The sequence below is a fragment of the Sminthopsis crassicaudata genome, chromosome 3 (assembly GCF_048593235.1).
Source record: "Sminthopsis crassicaudata isolate SCR6 chromosome 3, ASM4859323v1, whole genome shotgun sequence".
Classification (NCBI taxonomy): domain Eukaryota; kingdom Metazoa; phylum Chordata; class Mammalia; order Dasyuromorphia; family Dasyuridae; genus Sminthopsis; species Sminthopsis crassicaudata.
The window spans coordinates 442,969,710-442,994,977 of NC_133619.1; the positions used below are offsets into that span (position 1 = coordinate 442,969,710).

The 25,268-nt window shown below is 33.4% G+C and overlaps 1 protein-coding gene across 4 annotated transcripts in view; it reads right to left on the reverse strand.

The window, feature by feature from the left end:
- Positions 1–25,268, reverse strand: part of UBR3 (ubiquitin protein ligase E3 component n-recognin 3) — a 280,583-nt gene that overhangs the window by 43,184 nt on the left and 212,131 nt on the right. For all 4 annotated transcript variants that reach the window (XM_074303157.1, XM_074303159.1, XM_074303158.1 and 1 more), the window contains 2 exons: positions 16,015–16,120; positions 9,235–9,335 (listed from right to left, as the gene is read on the reverse strand). In XM_074303157.1, coding sequence (XP_074159258.1) covers positions 9,235–9,335; positions 16,015–16,120 — 207 coding nt within the window. The remainder of the gene's footprint in view (positions 1–9,234; positions 9,336–16,014; positions 16,121–25,268) is intronic.

The following is a 25,268-nucleotide window of genomic DNA, read 5'->3' on the forward strand; positions in this document are numbered from 1 at the left end:
CTTGGAAGCTGTCTCATAGATCTGCACAAGAATCTCCGCAATGTACATGACAATCTCTGTTTAAAAGTCTATATCAAAGAGGACTGACTACTTGCATTCCACTTTTTAAGAAAGCTCTAATTGCTAGCAGTTATTTGCCATACAAATAGTCTAAATTTGTCTCTTGGTAGCTCCTAACCATTTCTCCAAATATGATCCTCTGGATCCTAGCAAAATAATTCAAGTATCTCTTCCACAGTACAAGGCTCTTAGTTTCTTCAACTGATTTGTAAATATTATTTATCAGAAGTCTTTTACCATATGAGTTTCTTTCCTCTGGATATTCTCAATCTTATTAAAGTCCCTCCTAAAATGCATAGTGAAGAGTAATACTACAGATGTAGCAAGATCAAGTTAGAGTATCTAGAGTATGACTATCAGCTCCCTCATCAGCATATTATATCTCTCTTAATGCAGCCAAAAATGGAATTATCAATTTTACTGGCCATATAATATATGTGCTGATACATACTAATTTTTGCAGTCAACTAAAATACTTCTATATTTATTTAGTTCAACTGCTTTATAGCCATATCTTTTCAATATACTTACAAAATTGATTCTCAAAACACAAGTATATGAGCACTAGTGCAATTCACTAAATACCTTCTTTCAAGATTGTCTCAAAAACATTAATGATTATTCTTTGGGTATAGTCAATAAACTTTTTTACATTTTAACTGCCCAAATATTTCATTTTCTTTTTCCACAGGATAACATAAAAGACTTTAGAAGTGATTGACTAAAATCTAAGTAAAATCTATTCATATATGTATCCTGATCTACAATCTATGTAGTCTAAAAATCTATGTCAAAAAAAAAAATAAAATCACCAAGTCTGTAATGACTTAATCCTGATAAAAACCACAAGTCTTTCTGATCAGAGTTTCCTTTTCTAGCTGTTTTTTGATATTCAGCCATTTCAATAATGTCCTGACTCTTCCTAACTCCATTTGGAATTTTCTTGGCAAAGATACAGGTTTGCCATTTCCTTCTTCAGAATATTTTACAGAAGAAGAATGGAGGCAAATACAGTTAAGTGATTTCCCCTGAGTTACACAGACGGTAAATGAGCCTGGATGAAGATGAGGCTTCTAGATTCCAAGCACTCAATTCCACTGGTCACCTAGTTGCCCTATCTACCCATTATAGCTTTAATAATACTATCTTGATTTTATTTTTAAAGAATCAAAATGAAGCTTACTTGTTTTTATTTTAATTGATCAATTTTGTTTTGAAATATCATACAGAGTTCCAAAGTACTCATAATTGAAAGCACATGACACACAATCTCCCAAAACAACTAAAAAATGATTGTGACTGTTAATGAATGCAACCATACATGTTAATATTTATTATCTGTTAAAGGAAAGTACAAGTGGATGTTTTTGTTTTTTTTTTTCCTCATCAGAATTCTTTGTCCTTTAAAATTTGGTTCTTGAAAGGTTCACTTGTCCATCATCTCACTTCTTCTACAGAATTTTATTTTATGGAATGCCACGCATCCATCTTCTGAAACTTTGAAAATCTATTCTCCACAAAAACGTAGAGCACATATCAGAATATGCCTCCCTTTCATTTTCTTCTCTGTCACAAATCCCAACATTTCTACCATTTTAACCATAGGAACTGGTTTTTCCTTGCTAATGAAAATCAGGTCCAGAATGCCAGTTGTCCTGATTATCTTTGAAGGATATAGTTATCACTATGGCAATTCAAGAAATTATTAGCAGCTCTGCTTCTGTTTGATTCTGTTATTTTTTTGTGCTTAATTAAACCCCATTGGTAGGAATGGCTGAACAAAGATAACATATGCAAGTTATGGAATACTACTGTGCTGTAAGAATTGACAAATGGGACAGTTTTAGTGAAACTTGGAAAGATTTGTATGAAATGATACAGAGCAAAATAGCAGAAGAAACAGAATTTGATATGATTGCAAAAAAAAAAAAAAAAACCAACAACAACAACAAAAAAAAACCTTAAAAGATCTAAGAATTCTGATTAACAAAATGACTACTCATGATTCCATAGTACCAATGACAGGGGCATGCTACTCATCTCTTGACAGAGAGGTAATGGATTCTGGGATACTGAATGAGATATATGCTTTTTAGATATGGCCAATGCATGAGTTTGTTTTGCTTTGTTATGTATATTTTTTACTGGGTAGGTGTGAAGGGGGAAAAGGGTTTTGTTAATTGGGAAAAAAAGTTAATTTTAAAAATTAAATACTACTGAAACTCTGGAAAAATAATCATTTGGAATCCCCCTCCCCCAAAAAACAGAACTTAAATTCTTTAGAGAACATTGTGTAGAGTAACAGCAACATTGTATGATGATCAATTATAACAGACTTAGCTATTCTTAGCAATACAGTGATTCAAGAAAATTCCAATATTAAATGCTATCCATGTTAAGAGAAACAACTATGGACACTCAATGTAGTTTTTTCTCGCCTGTGTTTTTTTTTCCTTTTGTTCTCATTTTTCTTCACAACATGGACTATATGGAAATATGTTTTAACATGACTGTACATGTACAGTCTATATCAGATTGCTGGCTCTCTTGTAGAAAGGGGAGGGGGAGGAGAAGGGAGAAAATTTTGTAACACAAAATCTTACAAAAATGAATGTTGAAAACCATCATTACATCTAATTGGGGAAAAATGAAATAATAACTGAAAAAATATATATACTCCTTGAAATCAGTTTATTGGTCAATCAATAAGCATTTAATTAAATACCTACTATATGCCAGGCACTGTGCTTAAGCACTAAGGTTGCACATTACTTTCTTCCCTTTCCTTTCACATGCATATTTCTTCCCATATAGCTAAGATACTATAAGCACTGTGCTATTACATGTAAGAGGCAGAACCTGAACTCAAGTCTTTTTAACCTCCAAAGCTGAATCTCTATTGCCATCTTGCTACACTGATTTTTATTCTTCAATCATGTCAATAATGTCTGATTCTTTATGACCTCATTTGGAGTTTTCTTGGCAAAGATATTAAAGAGGTTTGCCATTTTCTTCTCCAGTATTTAATAAATACATTTTAATTAATTATTATTCTTATTTACTCACAAAATATCTAGAGCACAATATAAAAATTATCTAAGGAAAATCTGGTCATAATTTTTAAATGGTGATATATTTTCAAAAATAATGTTTTGAGGATTTTCTAAAGAGAATTTTATTTGATTCATAATTTTCACCATCAAACAAAACAAAACAACTGATTAGGTACATGGAATCACAAACTGTATAGGTCCTCTTCCTTGATCTGGGTTTAAACAGTTCCATCTGACAGCTATGAGCTATGGTACAGTTAATGAAGAGAGCACTGGGTTTGAAGTCAGGAATTCTACTCTATGATACCTATCTGTATGACCTTGAACAAACGCCTTAACTTTTTTGGTCTCAATTCCCTCATCTGCAGAATACGCATGCATCTGACTTAAAATGTTACTACTGTTCCTACTTATTTCAAATCATCTATATGAATGTCAACATCAAGTGACAGTCCATGTCCAGAGTCCATCTATACCCCTTCACAACTAGCAATACACTAGCAGGCCTATACAAAGTTGGCAAGGCTATAGTGCCAAATGCTTTACTTTTATGGGTACCAGAATTGATCGTAGCAATATTCTATTTTTTTTCTCTTACAAATACAAACTTAAAAGATGAGGAGGAATATCCTATTATGGATCTAAAATTAAAAAACATTTTCAGTCACAATTATAAATCATTATTTCAAAATATACATTAACTTCAAATTGTTCTAACATCATCTCCTACTATTTCTTCTTTCATTCTACATTCTACAAACTAGATAGAAGTGATAATCAAATTCAGCCAAGGCAAACTTCTTTGTGTTCATCACCCTTCATCCTTTTCCATCCTTTTTTGTTCAACTATTCATTCTCCATCTCTAAATTTAATTTGAAGAAAAAAAAATAATGATGAATGTAAGTGGGGATGTGGGAAAACTGGGACACTAATACATTGTTGGTGTAGTTGTTAATTGATCCAACCATTTTGGAGAGCAATATGGAACTATGCTGAAAGAAGTATCAGACTATGTATATACCCTTAGATCCACGAGTGTTTGTTTCTACTAGGCCTGTATCCCAAAGAAATCTTAAAGGAGGAAAAAGAGACCCACATGTGCAAAAAATGTTTGTAGCAGCCCCTTTTTGTAGTGGCAAGAAACTGGAAATTGAATGTATGTCCATCAGCTGGGGAATGTCTGAATAAATCATAGTGTATGAATGTTATGGAACATTATTATTCCATAAAAAATGATCATCAGGATGATTTCAGAAAGGCTTGGAGAGACTTACCTGAACTGATGTTAAGTGAAGTGATTAGAACCAAGAGAACATTATACAAACAACAAGATTATGTGATGACCAACTCTGATGGACATAGCTTTTTCAGGAATGAGATGATTCAGGCCAATTCCAATGATCTTGTGATACAGAAAGCCATTTGTATTGAAGAGAGTACTATGGACACGGAGTGTGGATAACAACATAATGTTTTCACTTTTTTTTGTTGTTGCTTACATTTTTTTTCTTATTTTTTTGGGGGGGGAGGGGTTTGATCTGATTTTTTCTTATGCAGCATGATAATTGTGGAAATATGTATAGAAGAACTACACATGTTTAACATATATTGGATTACTTGCTGTCTAGGGGAAAGGGTGAGAGGAAGGGAGAAAGAAAAAAATTTGGAACACAAGGTTTTGCAAGGGTGAGTGTTAAAAACTATGCATATATTGTGAAAATAAAAAGCTTTAATAAATAAATTTAATCTGTGTTTATATATTGCCTCTTTCTCTGCTGTTTGCAAATATGCCTATTTTTTTTTAATACCCTCAGCTGATCCATCTACATCTGCTAGTTACTATCCTCTATTTCTCTTTGTCAATTAAACTCCTTGAGAAAGCCATCCATACTAGATGCTACTACTATTTCACTTCACACATATCTAAAGTTTCATTAGTTTGGCTTCTGATCTCATCAGTCAACTAAAATGCCCCTTTCTGAAGTTATCAACAAATTAACTGCCAAATTAAATGGTATTTTATTTTCTTTTTGATGAGGCAATTGGAGTTAAGTGATTTGCCCAAGGTCACACAGCTAGGAAGTATTAAAATGTCTGAGACCAGATTTGAACTCAGGTCTTCCTAATTTCAGGACCTGTGCTCTATCTACTGCGCCACCTAGCTGCCCCATTAAATGGTCTTTTCTCAATGATCTTCTTGACCTCTCTACAGCATTTGACAATATTAATCACTTTCTCTCCTATCTTCCTGCCCTAGTTTTTTGTGATATCTCTCTTTGTTGGTTGTCTTTTAACTGCCTCATTACTCATTCTCAGTTTCCTTTGCTATGTCAACCCATAGTGGTATCTCCCAAGGTTTTCTGCTATTCTTTTTTTTTTTTTTTTAAACTCTATTTCATTTCTATATCAACATATTATTAGATCTAGCCCTACTCTCTCTCCAGTTTTGCATCACTAACCACATTTTGGACATCTTGAATTGGATGTCCTACAGGTACCTCAAACTTAACATATCTAAAACAGAATTCATTATCTTTCCATTCAAATTCTCTACTTTCCAACTTCCCTATTTCTTTTGAAGTATGCATGTTGGTCCAAATTATTCATGCTTACAAATGTTAATGATATCTGCAACTCAACTCCTTCTGCAGGATTCCATAGGGCCAATTTCTTGTAAAAATGAAAAATTTTTTTAGGTTACACATGTTCAATTCTTCTAAATATATTTCCACATTCATTATGCTACACAAGAAAAATCAGATCAAAAGAGAAAAAATAATAATAAAACAAGCAAAAAAACAGACAACAACAAAGGTGAAAATACTATGCTTTTATTCAGCCTCCATAGTTTTCTCTCCTGGATGCAGATAGTTCTTTTTATCACAAGGCTATTGGAATTGCCTTGAATCACTTCATTGTTGAGATAAGCCATGCCCATCACAGTATCCATCAATGAGTTTTATGTAAGAGGAGCAATTGCAATTAATCTTTTTGTTGCTGTGCACAATATTCTCTTGGTTCTGCTCACTTCACTAAGCATCAATTTACTTAAGTCTTTCCAGGTTTTTCTGAAATCAGCCTACTTATTTCTTATAGAACAATAATATTCCATTACATTCATATATTACAACTTATTCAGCCATTTCCCACCTGATGGGCATTCATTCGATTTCTAGTTTCTTGCTACTACAAAAAGATCTACTACAATATTATAAAATCTCATTATGTCTATACTTACAACTCCTACATATCTCTCCCCCTCTGTCTATTCACTTACTTCTACTCTAGTGCAAGCTCTTATAACCTTCCATCCGGGATATTGCAATAGTTGGTCTCCCTGTCTTCAAGTCTTTTCCCTTCCCATTCAAACTACATTAGTTGTTAAAATGATTCTCCTAAAGAGGAGGTCATATGTAAGTAGCCATGAAACTCTTCCTCATCAATAAATTCCAATCTCTCCTTATTAGCTCTAGAATCAAAAAGAAAATCCTCTGGCTGGTATGTAAAGCCTTTCACAACTCAGACTCGTTTTACCTTTCTAGTCTTCCAAAATCTTACAATCCATCTAGCCAAAAATCTAAGTAGTTGACCTATTTGAAATTGCTCCTCACACATAAAACTCTCTTGTCTTTTTTAACTGTCCTGAATGCCTGGAATGTTCTCCCTCCTTATGTGTGTCTGCACTGGCTTCTTTTAAGATTGAGATCAAATCCCATTCTGCAGGAAACCTTTTTCTGGTCTTCCCCACACTCTATACAAGCTGCTAATGTTTTTCCTTTGAGATTACATTGTATCTTAGATATAAGTGATTATTAAATATTGATTCCCCTATTAGGAAGGAAATTAATGAAGGGCAGGCCTTTCTTTGTTTCCTAGCACTTAGCACTGCCTGGTATTTCTATTCCTCTGAGGTTCATGCTGTTTATATCTACCACCCAATCAATATCCTAGTAGTGACTGACTATAGTTTCTCAGATTACTTCTTCTCTTTCCTCAAATAGTTTGATATCCAACTGACAATTTCTCTCTCATACTAGGGGATTTCAACAGACATTAATTCTCAAATACCTTAACCACTAACCTAACTCACTTCCCATAGGCAACTCCTCCATCCTACCTCAATTATACACAAAGATGCTCATACCCTTGATTTTGCCAACATCCACAAAAATGCATCTTCACATTCAAGAATTCTAAAACCCTTTTATCTTACCATACCCTATAGACCTTACTCTTCATCCATATCCCTTGACCTCTCAATTCTTTGCCATCTCCTCTAAACTAGCCTATCTCCTTTTCCTTTTCTCTGTCTTGACTCCTTGGAAAATAAATTCAGCTTTTCCTGCCCTCCTCTTTGAATCCCTAGACCCCATATTAGATCACCAATTATGCCCAGCCAAGCCTTAGCCTTTAATCACTCCCATTATTCTTTGCCTTTGCTCTTACACATGTATAAATAAAGACAGAGAAGGTTACAAACCATTTTGATTAGATCCACTATGAGCTTATGTTACATAATCTCAACTGGACCCTGCCCCCTGCTAAGCAAGCCTACTATACCTCCATTATCAATTCACTATTCTACTTTCCATAATGGCAGCACTTCCAAAACTTTTCATCCCTCTGTAAACCTCCCATGGATCCCCCTTTCTCCTCATTCTCATCTGATAACCTTGATTCACATTTTACAGAAAAAAGTAAAGCCATTCACCATGAACTTCCTCTTCTTTCCTCTTCATCTCCTATCCCCAAATGGCTTTTATTACTTAGTCCTCCTTCATCTATTTCATATGATGAAGTGACCTTACACTTTATACCAAGGCCCCATCCCTCTGCTTGTTCAAATGAATCTATTCCATCCCATCTTCTCCAATAGATCACTCCCTCTGTAATGGCCACTTTCACTTATTTTCAATCTCTTCCTATCTACTGGCTCATTTTTTACTGTGGAAGAACATGCCAATGTCTCCCTTATCGTGAAGTCACTCTCACATGATCCTTCCAGCACTACTAATTATCATCTTATATCTCTTCTGCCCTTTGTAGCTAAACTCCTTGAAAAGGCCATCTACAAAAAATGTCTCCACTTTCTTTCTTACAACTTTCTTTTTAACCCCTCAAATCCTGATCCCAATCTTATCATTCCAATGAAACTGTTCTCTCCTAAGCTATTCTAATGGCCTATTTTCAACCCTAATTCTCCTTGACCTTTTTACAGCATTTGATATTGTTGATCACTCTTTCCTTGATACTCTCTTCTTTCTCTTCTGTTCCAAAACATCCCTCTCTCCTGGTTTTCTTCCTATCTGACTATTCCTACTCTATTTCCTTTGCTAGACCCTCCTTCAGATCATATTCTCCAATCATAGATGATTTTTAGAGTTCTGTCTTGGGCCCTCTTCTCCTCTCTCTCTCCCTCTCTACTTCATTTGGTGGTGTCATCAGCTCCTACATATTTAATTACCATCTCTATGCTGATGATTCTAACATATACGTTTCCTGCCCTAATCTCTATGCTAATCTCCAACATCTCCAAATGTCTATCATATCTCAAACTGGATTATTTACTAAACACCTTAAACTCAATATATCTAAATCAGAACTCATTATCTTTCCTCCTAAATCCTGTCCCCGATCTTTCCTATTACTATAGAGGGCAACACTCCTCCCAGTCACTCAGACTCACAACACCCTCTCCTTATCCAAGCTGTTTGCAACAACTTTTGAAAAGATTCCTCTAACACTCCCACTAATCTAACTCAAACCTCTATTACTTGGTCTACTGAAGCAGTCTTCTTCCCACTCCAAATCATTCTCCATTCAGCCACTTAACAGATTCTTGTATAATACAAGCCCAGTCATGTCACTACCCTATTATTCCCTTCTTCCCCACAAGAAACTCTAGTAGCATCCCATAGGAAGGTGACTCCAAGCAAATACAAAATGGCATTTAAATATTTTCACAACTTAGTTGCCCCCTCAGTTGCCTTACTCTCCAATATTTTCAATCTTTTTATACTTTACTCTCAATTACATACATTTACTATATTTTTACCCAGAACAGTTAATTTAGATCTGCTCCTTTTATGAATTTATGTATTTATTATGTCAAAGAAATACCTTTGTGTAAAGGCTGTGGCATGGTTAAAATCTGGATAAGCAAAAGTGATGAAACATCTCGGTAAAGCACAGGAACCTCAGGTTGCTCTTCATTGCAGAGCCTGCAAAAATCAAAATATGATAGTTATAATTGATGCTATAGTAAATTTTAATTTTTAATATTTTCTTTTTCCAAACCAACACCTATATCAGTAAAGGCTGCTTTGCAACTCCTTCAGATGTTATGATCCATAGCTGGGGAGGCTCTCAGAGAACTGACCTGCTCCTTAACAATGAGGGAAACCAGTAAATGAAGGGAGGGCATTCCAGGAATGACCAGAGAAAAAGTCCATAACCAAGAAATGAAGTACCTTGTTTGTAGAATAGTAAGGAGGCCACTATTACTGAATCTAAAAGTATATGCCAGGAACTAAAATATAAAAATGGAAAAGTAGGAACAAGTTATGAAGGACTTGACTATAAAAGGTTTTCAATGCCAAACAGAGGATTTTGTATTTGATCCCAGAGACAATAGAGAACCTCTAGAGTTTAGGGCTGACAAGATCAGAGCTATGCTTTAGGAAAATCATTGGTGGCTTAATGAGTGCCAGATTGGAGTGGGAAGAATCTTGAGGCAGGCAGACCCACCAACAAGCTACTGGAGTAGTATAGGTATTAAGTCAAAATAAAAGACACATTATAGTTTTTTAAATAATTTCAAAATATCACATACATTATCAATTTTATCATTAAAAATTATATCTAAGTAAAAACTTCAAATTGTTATTTAAATAAATGTCCAGAAAATGTTTACAACTATTGCTACTAGTAGATCTATGTCTCTTGCTCCCCCCAAATTCACTTCAACAGTACTTCTCTCCACTAAATTAATTAACATTTATTAAATGACTGCATCATGTTAAGCACTAGGGAAAATACAAATAAGTAACACAAGGTTGTAACTCTCATACTACTTGGCACTCTAGGGGGAATAGAAAGAACTATAAAAGTTCAACATTTGAATTCAGGGCTTACTGGTTACAAGTGCTTTCTTCACATAAATCATATGAGGTACATAATATAATTTTCATTGTTCAAATGGGAAAACTGAGGCTCTGAAATATCATGTTATTTATCACAACTGATGTCAGAAATAGGATGTAAAGAATTCTGACTTAAGAACATTGTTCTTTTCTATAAAACAAAATGACTCTCCAAAATCAATCAAATAAACCATCCTAAGTACATGGGAAGCAGGACTTATCTTTCCATATAAATAAATAAATCCCTGTTTTCCTGACTTTCCTATCACAGATGAGAATATCCCATCCTTTTTGTTATGTGGGTGCGCAAATTCAGAGGCAACTTCCACGTTTCATTGTTCCTCACTACTATATGCAACCAATAGCCACAACTTCTCAGTCTACTTCCACAACTCTCATTTTTTTTCCTCTCTCCACTAAAATAGTTCACATAGTCTTAATTTTACAACTGGATAATTATGATGGCAGGGTAATTGTTCTCTTTGATGCCAATCTTTCTCTTTTTCCATCTATTATCTACCATCCAAATGCCAAACTGACAGTCCTATGGTTCAAGTATACCTATACTTCAAAAACAGTGCTCTTTCCACTAAGCCTGTAGTTCCCATGTATGGGCCATGAATGTCAGAGATGAAGATGGAAGGGAGAAAAAGCAAGGTGAGAAGAGAAATGGAATCTGAAAATTCACATCCACACCAAGCACTGTCATTCTGCTCTTGATTTAATGCTAATAAAATAGTGTGATTCCCCAAAATAAGTATGCAAATATATCATCTATACTAAGTGTCTTGCACATATTACTCTTTTAAATGTATACAAATCTTAGTTTATTAATAAAGCACAAATTCACTGAAAACTACTAAATTTCTTAGTTTTTTGGTCATTAACAAATACTAATAATGTAATATAATTATTGTGCTGAAATCAACAAAACTTGACATAAATAAAAGTTCAGAAGTCCTGTATTACATCGATTCATAGGATCCTAGATTACAGATCTAAAGCTCCTTTATTTTAAGGAACTAGAGCCTAGAAAGCTATCTTCAAACAGGTAGCAAGTACCTAAGGAAGAATATGAAGCTAATACTTCTAACTTTAGAGCTAGTGCTCTTTACTTCAATTCAACAAGCTTTTATTAGTACCTATTATGTGCCAGGCATTCGGGACACAAGGACAAAAATGGAAAAGAAAAACTATCACTACCCTCCAAAAGCATATGTTCTTTTATGAGGAGACAAATGTATGTTTGTAAATAAATAAATATAAGATATGTACAAAAACATTTGATGGGGTGAGGCAAAGGAATCAGAAAGTCCTTTTAAAGGAAGTGGAACTTGACCTGAGCACTTATAAAAGTTAGGACTTCCAAAGACAGAGAAAGGTGAAAGAGTACTGTTGGCGTGGGAGACAGCCTTTGCAAGGGTATATATGAAGAAATTGGAATGTTATAAAGAGACAATAGTAAGTCATCTTAGGTTAATTGAAATGTCAAATGTTTGAAGGAAAAGAGTAGACTAATTGTGAGGGCTTTAAATGTCAAACACAGAAGTTTTGTTTTATTCTAGAGGCAAAATCCATGCACCCAAGCAATATCAATTTGCCAACTGCCCAGAGGATGAATTGGAGAGTAGAGAGACTGGAGAAAGAGAAACCAGTTAGTAGATTATCACAATAATCTGGGAGAGAGGGAATGAAGGCCTGAACTAGGATGGTGGATTGTGTGAGTAAGCAGAAGACAAGATGTGACACGAGTATAAGAGAGACATGAGCAAGAAGGTAAGATCATGTTTGGTTGCAAGAGTCCAGGAAGACTTTCTGGAGAAAATGAAATTTCCCTGGATAATGGGGATTTTGGAGGGGTAAAGGAGACAAGGAAAGAAATTTCCAAAGCAGAGTTAATTTTATTTCCTTCCTCTTCTTATTGTCCCTTATTGTTTCCTTGTAAGTAGTATAAACTTATTTATTCATTGTCTCCCCAGCACCAGCAGAATGTAAGTTTGCTTTGAAGGCAGGATTGACTTCCCAGGCCAAAGCTAGCTCAACCTTTTTGCTGCAGCCCTATCTAAGTTTACTGGTTATTTAAACTTTTATCTTAGCTTGGTCCTCTCTACTTATGTGTGCTCTGGAATTTACACCACTAAGTTTGCACTGGATCTTTATCTATTCTGTCCTTTGATTTTCCTTTAGTTTTAATGAGTTTCTAAAAAATTAGATCATCCAATACTGTACACTGTATCTGAAGTATTGCATGGGGACCTACTGTGAATAACTTACTTACTGTCAAGCAATACAATGATTCAAGACAATTCTATAAGGTGTTGCCTATCTCCAGAGAAAGAACTGGTAGAACCTGAATATAGATCAAAGATATATTTTTCAAACTTTATTTTTCTTGGGTTGTTTTTTTTGTGTGTGTGCCTTCTTTCACAGAATGGGCTACATGGAAATACATTTTGCATGGCTACCTATGTATAATCTATAAATAGCTTTCTTCCTCAGTGAAGGGGGGGAGTGGAAGAAAGGAGAGAATTTGGAACTCAAAAAAAAATTTTTTTAATGTTAAAATTGTTTTTAGATGTAATTGGGAAAAATAAAAAGGGAGCAAGGGAGGACTGGAAAGAAAAGGAAGGGGGGAGGGAGAAAAGAGACTAAGGCGTCTTCTGGGTCTTCAGTGGCTACATCAACTTGATTTCCCAGCATAAAAGTGATATAGATTGAATTACCTATTCCTAAAGCTTGCCTATTCCAGTCCTTAAGCATCTTCTTCAGGGATCTCCTTTACAATATGGTCATCACTATTGTTCCTCTGCTTGACCTACATCTAGGCAGGCAAAATATCTCAGCAGTCACAGATTACTTAAACTTCAGTAAATATATCATCCTTATAAAAGGACAAATGTTCTGATAAAAACTTTTTCACCCACCTTAAAGAGTTCTCATTTCTATTGGCCTACAAGGATTAAAAACTTGGTATCAAATCTAAAAGAACACAATCCCTGAGAAGTGATGAGTCAACCCAATCCTTATTTATTTCCAAGTTAGGTTAACACTTGACTACCAAATTTAATCCCAAATTGATGTTAATTTATTTTTTCTAATTTTTACCCATTAAATTTCCACTGTAACATGAAGTTTGCTTTTCAGACTTTCCTCCTAGCTCCCTGAGGTTGGAAATAACTCAGTTGCTTACCAATTTAAAATGCAATCTTATTTTTCGTCCTAGAAAATGGAAAAAAGGAAGAGGACCCTTTCAAACTTGCAAATTATATTAGTACAATGCTCTGAGTCAAGTTCCTTTTGATAATAAAAATATTACTTCAAATTTATTTTAAGTATGTTTCAGTTGCCTCCCAAGTATCCTGGAAATATGAAAACAAATTTCATTAAGTGTCAAACTGTGGGGGAAGGAAGTCTGAGATCTGATTATAGATATAAGTACTAAAAGTGTGAGCATCTTTTTATAATGAAAAAATTTTTAGTAAAAAATAATTTTGAAAATGTCTAAAAATAATGACCAAATATAGAATAAAAAATGTTTCAAATGATTTATTTGAATATATGTACTAACAGCATAATAGAACATAATGTCATGCAATGTAACATAACATGATATAACAATGTAACACAATATGATATATGATGATATATAATGTGATATGATAAGATGTAATCTTATATGTAAAATATGATATATTATATGATTTCTGGCTATCTTCCATGTCTGAAATGTTTTCTCTCTCCATCTCAAGATCTAACTAAAATCCCATCCTCTACAAGAAATTTTTCCTAATCTTTGTTGCTTCTTGTTTCTTCCCTCTTTTAATTTTTTCCTATTTATCCTGTATATAGCTTGTTTGTATATTTGTTGGCTTCTCATCTTCCCCCATTAGATTTTGAACTCTTTGAGGATGGGAACTGTCTCCTACTTTTTTTTTTTTTTTAATCCCTAGGCATTTTTTAATGCCTAGCACATAATAAGTTGTTAATAAATATTTAATGACTGCTTGGCTTCACTTCTAATTATGTGCTGCTGAACAAAGCTGGGGAAAATCATGAAACTGTGTTTAGATATATTTTCTAGGAAGCCATAATTCCAATGCTTTCCCTCTGCTATTATCTCCAATTTATTTTCTGTATAGTTTGTACATAATTGTTTGCATGTCATCTCTCCCGTTAAACTGTGAGTTCCTTGAAAACAGAAACTTTCTTTTGCCTTCTCCTTATCCTCAGAACTTAGCATAGTATCTGGCATTTAATAAAGGTTTACTGATTAGCTAACTATAATAATATATAACAACTCAATATTATATAATGTGACATAATATATTACACATAATTTGTATATTAACAGAAACCATATGGTTAATAATCCCTAAAATCAGCCAACCTACAAGTTAATATGCTAATTTTAAAAATCAAAGATGACTGCCTATAACTATCAAAAATCATTTTCATCATTAACTCTTAAATATTCATTTCAAAAATTAAGTACAAATTACATAATTAAATTATAACCAGTAATAAAGTACCTTTTCCACCAATGGATCACAATCCTTCCATACCTTAATGCACTTTTTCATGAGTTTTTGTGACCAAAGACAATTTAATCCTCTAATGAACCTCTTTGACCTTGGCTAAGTTTGTCCTTATCAAATATACTACTCTGCTTTGGGAATTGTTCCTAACATCTGGATTTCAATCTCAATGACTTTGCTACAGAGAAGAAATATAAATGTGTTTACTTGTTTAGTGATAAGACGAGGATACTATATTTGTCAAGATCTGTTAAAAGAGCAATTAGGAAAAACATAATTAATTGCTTTAACAGCCTGATATAGAAGGTCTTCTTGTGGGAAGGGGAGATACAAAATAGTTATTGAAATATTTGAGGGATTGTTATGTGAAAGAGGTGTTAGTATTAGATTTGTTCTAGCTGGCGCCAGAAGGAAGAAGTAGGAGTAATGAATAGAATCTGCAGTAAGAAAGATTTAGGCTTGATATAAGGGAATGCTTTCTAACAGAATGGCAATTTAGTAAAGATTGACCACTCTTAATAGCAGAAGAGGGGAATGGACAAACACCCTTTGAGTTCTTCTCAACAAGATAAGTGATTTGAAACACCCAGGATAAAAATTAGTTCAAAGACTAAGCAATGTATAGTAAGCCACCTTAAGTAACAAGAATAAAAAGAGATATTCCCATAGAGAAAACAAACAAAAAAACAAATGATCACAGAGACAAAAATTTAAGCATAAATGGGGTTAAATTGAACATACCATTCTTAATACATCAAAAGTGGAGTACATTGTGAATTCACATGATCTACAAGATCTTGTTTTTCCTCTTTCTCTCCCAAAGTTTCTACCTATCACCTGTAAAATACTAAGTTTTACCTACCCCACAGTTTTTCTAGAAAACTAAGAAATATATTTTCTTTCTACTTCCCTAGTATTTCAAGAGAATAAATATGAAATATTACTTTGAGTTCAATGGAAGAAAGGAACAATATAATTGAAAGCTTATCAATACTAAAAAGCATATAAATGTTTTCTATTGTTTAGCATAAAGTGAACTCTTAAATTTTCCTCTATATTTCTGTATTCTACAAAAATATAATATATATTAAATGTTATAATAACAAAAATTGAGATTACACATTCACATTCTAAATATTCATAAAATTATTGCATACTTCACATTAAAAGCTACAGGCTAAAGAAAAGCTTTAAGCTAATTTTTATATTTCTACAATACTTACTGTGAATTAATATCTTGCATTAATTGAGTTAGTTTTTTCCATGGATTGTAGGCAGAATCAATGCTATAAAGCCTCATATGCATGGCTAATACATGGAACAGCTGATCTGAAAAGATTAAAGAAAAAGTAATTAGTGAATTCATACATTTTTCTTCAAGATAACAAAATTATAACTGCAAAGTTTATACTTAAAACTTATAGACACTGGTTTCCTGTACTTTGTAGCATATAATTTCCTGAATAATTTATTCCAGCTATGCCTCTTTATGCTTTCTTAAATAGTAAATATTACTTAAATTTATGAAAAAAAATCATGAAACCAAATTATGAGTTCTTCCTATGTCATTTTGTAAAGCAAGAACTCTTGTTTATCAATGTTAAGACTGCTTTTCTTAATGATAAACTTAAGCAAAAAAACTACCATGAAATTAACTGCAATGGTTTCAGTGGAAAGAAAGCTAGTATGAATCAAAAGATTCAAGGTTTAAGTCCTACTTTTGATATAACCCAGTTGTACAACACTAGTTTAAGTCATTTAATTTCTCACCTCAAGGAACTGTACAAGAAAATAAACTGAAAAACAGTAGCCTATCCATACTGGTAGAGGGAGTTTCCTTCTTGGGAAACTTCTATATCAATGTCATTTCCCTCTCTTAATCCCTCCCTGCCACCTCAACAACAAATATCCATGACAGGGGATGAACCTGAAAAGAACAAAGTGACAACATAATTGCCAGTCATTTTATCTTATCTTTTTCAAAAGAAACATTAGAAGGAGAAGTTAATAAAGAAAAGGCGTGAACTATTTTTTTTTAACTTTTTTTTTTTTGCTGAGGTAATAGGGGTTAAGTGACTTGCCCAGGAAGTGGGCACACAGCTAGGAAGTGTTAAGTGTTTAAGATCAGATTTAAACTAAGGTCCTCCTGACTTCAGGGCTGATACTTGTTGGGGCCCTGGATCTCTTAGAATCAGCAGGAGTCAGTATAAGCAAAAGTCTTTATTCTAGGTCTTTTGTGGTCTTGATCAGGGAATTAGATCTAGCAATCTCCACACCTCCTTCCTCTCTCTCCACTGCCAGGAGAATGCCTCAATTTCCTCCTCCTACTTCACCCACTCATGTCACTTCTCCTTCTTTGTCCACACCCACCGATCCAGCCAGCACAGAATAGTTGGGGAGGGTCATTCTTCAAGCATGTTAATAGAGAATTGCCAATTGGCAATTAGTCTCACGTGCTCCATTATCCAAGTGCATTTGCTCAGTTCTAGCCCTTTACAGGTACTCTATCCACTGTGTCACCTAGCTGCCCTGCCCTGTTAACTATTCTTTAAAGGGCAAAAAGAATTTCCAACCACAACAATGGAAAAAAAAAAAAAATCCAAGGATCAACAGTCAACCAACTATTTCTAGGGTAATCTGGTCCATATTCTCTAGTTTATAGAATAAAGAGTGAAAAGATATGTTTATTTTGTCTTTTTTTATCTGGAAGCCATTGCATATTCTAAAAGGCTACCTAAATTGCCCTTCCCACTAACTGTATGCTAAACTTGCCTCTCCCTGTAATAATTCCAAAAAATGTGGCTCCTTGAGATTGCCTCTACTAATTCCATCTGACTTGAATCACTCTGAAACCTCTATCCTTATTTCCCCTATTAATATTTGCTATTAGCTATTCCAGTGCTGCTCTGGCTTCTCTGATTCTCCACTATGCCCCAGAAAGCTTATTGGGAAAACCTCATATCCTTGGAAGATCCTATCAGTCTTGGTACTATACCTCATCACCATACTCTATTCCTCTGACAAGAGGATGAACTGCAAAAACCTCCATTAACGATATAACTAAACTCAAGACATTATCTCATTTTTCACCCGGTTGCACTTTGACTCTGGGACTTCCCTGATTTCTCCCCTAAACTCCCACTTTCCACTTTGCAGCCTTTTGGTAATTGTCCTTCCCAAGTAGGTTGTGTAAGTTCTTTGAGGGTAAGGGCTATCTTTCTTTTTCTTTTTTCTTTTTTTTTTAATGCCTCCAATTTAGCATGTTACTCTTAGTACATAGAAGGTATTTAAAAACCTTTATTGACTACTGAATCTCATTTTATCTTTGCATTCTCAGTTGCTGGCAGGGGGGGTTGTATCTGCTTCATAGGAAATACATGTTGATGCTGAGAGAAATGAGCAGGATCAGGAGATCATTATATACGTCAACAACAATACTATATGATGATCAATTATGATGGACATGGCCCTCTTCAACAATGAGATGAACCAAATCAGTTCCAATAGAACAGTAATGAACTGAACCAGTTACACCCAGCAAAAGAACTCTGGGAGATGATTATGAACCACTACATAGAATTCCCAATAACCCCTATTTTTGTCCCCCCATTTTTTATTTCCTTCACAGGCTAATTGTACATTATTTCAAAGTCTGATTCTTTTTGTACAGCAAAATAACTGTTTGGACATGTATACATATATTGTATTTGATTTATATTTTAACATTTGTAACATGTATTGGTCAACCTGCCATCTAGGGGTGGGGGGGAAGGAGAGGAAAAATTAGAACAAAAGGCTTGGCAAATGTCAGTGCTGTAAAATTACCCATGCATATATCTTGTAAATAAAAAGCTATTAAAAAAAAAAAAGGAAAAGAAAAAGAAAATGCATGTTGAATAGGACATATTTATATAAGTCTATTCTGCATGCTCACTTTAGAGTAAAAGTTTCTCTAAAGTTAGAGGTTTTTAAGTTAAGGTCTGTGAATGTTTTTGTTTTTGTTTTTTTTTAAATAAAACATTTTGATAATCTACATTTCAATAAAATTGCCTTCCTTTGTAATTCAGTGCATTTTATTTTAGTAATTTAAAAGCATCATTCTCAGAAGGGATCCACAGGCTTTCACTAGACTGTCAGAGAGATCCATGACACATACAAAAAAATTTAAAAACCCTACTCTTAAGATATATATATATATATATATATATATATATTTTTACCCTTTTTTAATTCTGACAGGCCTCCAAAGTTCTCAAATTTCATAATTTATTGCAAATCTCCATTTGGAACAAACTTCTTTGATGCTCTAAGTGAGCAATGGCCAAGAATGCTGAATTGTTGTTGCAATATTATATTCATAGGCCTTTTAGCAGCATTAGTATAGTGAAGGGAATATAACAGCATTGGGGGTTTAACTTCCTATAAATCTTGCTAAATTTAGAAAGCAAAGATAGCATGACAATATCATAAAAACATCAAAGAGGTCTTCATTAAAATACTATTACTTATTAAACCTTTACTATATGCAAAGCATTAGCTTTTAATTTTAACTGCCTTTTGTTGTGTTTTTAATTTTAATTATCTTCTTTCATACTGGATAGATACTGGATTTTAATATTTTATACTTACATAATATCTGAACTAAAACTGAGAGCAACTGAATCATCCAGATGGAGCCTGGCAGTTAGTAGGCACTTAATAAAAGCTAAATGATGACCGATCCCAGCCAATACTAGATTTCTCTCTAAAAGGCTATTGGGCCTCAGCTTAAATATAATAAGGTGATAACCTTAACATAGCAAAAAAAAAAAAAAAAAATCAAATCAACACTGGAACAAAGTTACCAATAATTACAGAAAGGAGGTAACACAATCTACTATCCTCTAGCTAGTAAATTCTCCTTTCTCCCACAAATCCTCTAACTTAAGAGACAATTCATGTGCTGACATCTAACTGTAAGTATATACCAGGGCACTCTCCTGGACCTCTTTATGTTCTCTCCCTGTTCTCTCTCATGATATCAACTTATGCAATTTCAATTATTATGTCTACAAAGATAACTTCTAAATCCATATAATCAGCCTTTATCTCACTCCTAAGTTCAACCCAACATAACTAATTTTGCCAGACAGCTCCATTTTGATAATGAATAGATATCTCTATTATAACACATTTAAAACTCAATTTACTATCTTTTCCCCAAGCCTAATTCTCTTCCTAACTTCCTTATATGTTGTGAACAGCATTATTCTTTTAATCACTTAGATTTGCAACTTGAAGAGTTTTAACAACTCTTTCTTCTCCATTTCCTGCTCTTCCATCCATTGGTTCTCCCTTCATAATATCTCTCACAGTCATGTCTTTCAGCTCAGTTTGCATTCTCATTTCTTAAATGGACTTGTGTAATAGCCTCCTAATTGGTCGCTCAGCTTCAAGGTTCAATCCTCTCCAATCTATATCCTCAGCACACAGCAAAACAATAGAATTGGTCATAACTGACCACTTTATTCCCTATCAAAGAATTTCAGTGGTTCCCTCTGGCCTCTAGGATAAAATATAAGTGTATCCTCTTAGTATCTAAAACCCTTCACAACTGGATCTCAAGTCACTCCCCTATTCGTATTTCACATTACTCTTTTCCATATATATTCTATGCTCTAGCCAATCTGGCTTACTTGCTGTTCCCCAAGCACAATATTCAGTTTCCTACCTATGTGTCTTTATATAGGCAAATAATCATCTCCATCTTTACATCGACTTGAAATCCCTTCAAGGATCAGTTTAGGTCCTTCTATCTATAGGAATCTTTGCTTAATCCCTCTAGTTAAAGCTTTTGTATTTGTAGTGCATATATTTTGAATTTACTTATCTTTGTATAACATATACAACATATACAACATATACAAGGGAACCCTCCCTCTCCCTGAATAGAAAGCATAACTCTTCTAGACAGGAACAATTTGTTTTTGTCTTTCTATCTCCATAATAGCACAGTAACATTCAAAGTAATATGAAAAGCCAAATAACAATTTAAGACAAGATTACAAGGAAATAAATGATTGTCAAATCAATGGTAAAGATAAAAAGGACTATCAGGTTCAGAGGTGAGAAAAATTACTATGGGCTACAATAGGCTGGAACAACTTAAGGAAACAATATAGAACTTGAGTTAAGTCCTAAATGATAAGGGTGTTTGGTCAGATATAAAGAATATGTGAGGAAAAAGAGCAGAAGAATGTGAGTAAGGAAATATAATGAAAAGATCAATTTGGCCATAGACTATAAAGTCCTTGAAAACAAGGAACTTTCATATTTTTCTTGGTATGCATAGTATACCTTGCACATACATAGTAAGCATTAAATAAGTGTTTGATGAATTAAATTTAATTGAACTGAACTGTCTGAAACAGAAGATGCACTTTTAGAGTTATCATAATGGAAATTAGGCTGGGATCAGACTATGGAGAGTTTTAAAGATAAGGAGCTTGGCCAATGATCATTAATTAATGGAGAACCCCTGAAGGTTTATGGATAACAAAGAAACATAAAAAGACAATAATTATTGAGATTGCTTCAATTGTCAGAGTTAATAAATAATTTTACATAATTGAAGAATTACTATAGCAATTTACAATAAATGATTATGTTCTCTAATCCCTTAAAATTAGTCTTTTGTCTAGGGCAGCATAAGAATAAGATCATTACAGGTAAGGAGAAAAGCAACATTTTAAAATTTTAAATTATAAAAAGTATATAACCAAAGTTATTATGTAAATGGTCTTTTTTTGAGAAAAACATATTAGAAGAAGTTACTTTTAATATCACTTCTTTAAAATGAGATTGTAGTCAACAGGAATTAAAAGAACATAAACATAAAAACATTTTTATACAAATAAATTCAGATCTAAATAATTTAAGTAATATCCATTGTTCTTAAGGGGAGGCAAAACCAATAATTTTTAAATGATACTTTTACCTATCTAATCTATTTATTCAATGTCATCCTAATTAAATTACTAAAAAAATTTTTTTACTGAGTTAGAAAAAATAAGTGCATTTGGAAGAATAAAAGGTCAGTGTAAAGTTCGTGAATTGTAAAGGTCTGGTCATCTCTAAGTTATCCTTGGGAACTGCCATCTCAACTCAATCTCTCAGCCAGACTCTCTCCTTCCAGCCTGCAGTCCCAACTCTGTCCCAGACTCAACTACTCTCCAGACCCAATGCTGCCCTCTTTATCCTTGCAGAGATTGTAGTGAGAACTCAATAGGGCCTGGGGAAATACTTCAACCAATGAACTTGCTCCTTTTAAAGGGGCATATGAGAACTCAGGGGCTTAAAGGTTTCTTTAACTCAGGCTTCTTAAAGATGCAAACTTCTTTTAAACCCGTAAACTCTCCCTCAGAATTCCAAAGGTGTAAACTCCCTTTAAAGGCGTCAACTCCTTTCAGAAGACTAAATGTGTAAACTCCTTTTAAAGGTGTGAACTAAAGGTGTGAACTCTGAGCTAGAGAATTGTTTAGACAACCTGAGTTCTCACCTTGTAATCCTAACAGGTCAGGAACTTTAAAGAAATCAGAGGAAAAAAGATATAAAGGAAGTAGATTCAGCAGTATCAATCTATATTATAAGAGAATACTGTTAAAGTATTTAAATTGAAAATTTCCTGTATAAATAAAACCTATGTAATCAAGAACAGATGGAATACAGAAAATTGGGAGAAACTTTCATAGACAATCTATCAGATAGGATGTGATTGACCTGGAATATTGCTGTGGTTTAGGAAATAATGAACTATCTGATTTAGAAAAACACAGAAAGACTTGGATTTATTGAAGGAAGATGTCCTTCAGAGAAACAGACATTTGAATAAAATAAGCATAGTACAATCTTACACATGTATACATGTTTATACCTATATATATATATATATATATATATATATATATATATATATATATATATATATATATATATATATATGTACGAGTGTGTGTATATATATATGTATGAGTGTATATGTGTATATACATATCATATGTATGTGTATCCCACTTAATTGTAGCCTCCTTTATAGTGGAGGAAGGGGAAAATTAAATTTAAAAGTGCACAGCATAGACTAAAAGAACAACAAGGAAGCAAAGAAAAGATGGACAACTATGAAAACTTATTACATAGGTTATTATCTTGAAAGAGAAATGTATTGTTTTATACTGGATCCTCTCTCATGTATACATATAATCCTCTGTTGTATAGATGGAAATTTTCTTTTCCTTTTCTCATTTTGTATTTGTTTTTAAAAATATTACCAAAAAATAATAAGATTGTAGCCATCAAAATATCTCACTGATACATATAAACAATGTTTTCATATAAAAATCACCAACTAATCAATTTCTAAAGCAATAAAAATATCATTATTCACAATATGCCTCCTGATTTCTCACCTGGCTATACTATTTTGGGACTTCTCTGACATTATTGGGATAATCTCATCATCCTGTAAGATTTCATCAGTGTTGGTATTCTATCCACTTCATCATTATCCTTTGCCTATTACTCTCACTGGAGGGTAGAGCCATGAATTGAAAACCTTTATTTAAGGAAAGAACCCAACTAAAATATCTACTACTTCTTATCTGGCTGCACTACTTTGGAACTTCTCTGACTAGAATGAACACATTACCTTTATGTATAAAAATCATTACAAAATCAGAAGCTTTACTTTTGATCCACACTTATACAAATACATATATGAAGAGAAACAAATCTAGACTTTCCATAAATATAATTTTAAAGCATCTAAATATATAAAATATAATTAGATTTGCCTGCTTTATTCTTATTACCACACTGATTCAGCAGTTAACAAACAGATACATATATCATTCCTAATATTAACTTCCCAATATCAGCAAATCCTTCAAGATTCTATCTACTAAAACACTGACCTATTTGTTCTCATCATATTCAGGGCTATTAATGAGCTACAACAAAGAATTCTACTTTTACCTACAACAAAAAAATTCTACATTTTGCAGTATCTAATTAAACTAACTTTACATACAGCTACAAGATTAATGTATAATAATGTACTTAAACACAAAATAGACATTACCGCAGATGAGAAAAGAAATATAAAAGAACTATTAGACTGGTCTTTATGTTTCTTTGAGCTTTAATTATGTTTGTTGGAAATGGATAGCATAATTAAAAACAAGAATTAAAAAAGGAAAACAAATGCTGTATTTTCCTTAACAACATGCATCATATTGTTTCGCATTATTTGTATAAAAATGACAACCATATATTTTAGATTTTAGAGAGGCATATGCACATCACAATATGCATTTGTATTTATTTATGTATGAACACCACATATACTCATGCATTGTCACTCAATTTTGTCACACATTTTTTTTTTTTAAATTGTGGTTGCATCCCTGAGAAATAAAAATATATAAATTATTTTGTTGAACTCTTCTTTAATTATTACTACTAAGCAAACCATTAAATAAAGAGCTGTATGCTTGGCTTATTACTCCCCCCTTCATTGTTCAATCCAGCTAAACTATACTTCTTGCTTTTTTCTCACATATTATATCCAAACTCCTCTCCTTTTATCTTTGCATAGTAAGCCATTGACAGTGGAGTGAATGGTTAGACCTATACATTAGGAAAATAGCACTGACAACTGAGTGGAGGATGAATTGGAGTTGGGAAAGACGTGAGGGAGGGGACCTTATTAGGAGCCTACTGAAATAGTGCAGGCAAGAAATGTTGGGGTATAAATTAAGGTAGTGGCTGTATGATTAGAGAGGAGAGATGTCTGAGACATGTGGATAAGAAAGAAAGAAAGAAAAATATTTGACAAATCAATATGTGGGGTAAGAAGGTAGAATTAAGAATGAAAATAAGACACATAGTTCTGAGAATACTTTGCATGGGAATGACAACTGAATCCATGAGATCATCCAGTAAAACTACAGAAAGAAGAAAGAAAAGAACCCAAAACATAATCTTGAGAAACATTCATAGTTAGTGGGCTTGACATGGATGAAGAGAGCTGTTTCAGAAAGATGAGAGGTAAGCAGAATTTAAAAAAAAAAAAAAAAAGTATGGAAGAAAAAGATAGTTAACAGTATCAAATGCTGAAGAGGACAAGGATGAGTAACAAGAAATTCACTGGTAATTTTGAGAAAAAAAAATTCAATTTTATAATAAGGTTGAAACTAAGACCATAGGAGATGTGGAGAAAGTAGAAGAGGCAATGTGAAGAGATGCTTTTTCAAGGAGTTTAGCTTTTAAAAAGGTAACGTTTTTAAGAACAGAAGATACTTGAAAATGTATATAAGGAAGTAGGGAAAGAAAACAGATAGGGAGAAACTGAAGATTAGAGGGATGAAAAATAGTAGGAGCAATCTGCTAAAGAAAACAGGTAAAACATTAGGGACAAAAATTCATTATTCGGAAGAAACTG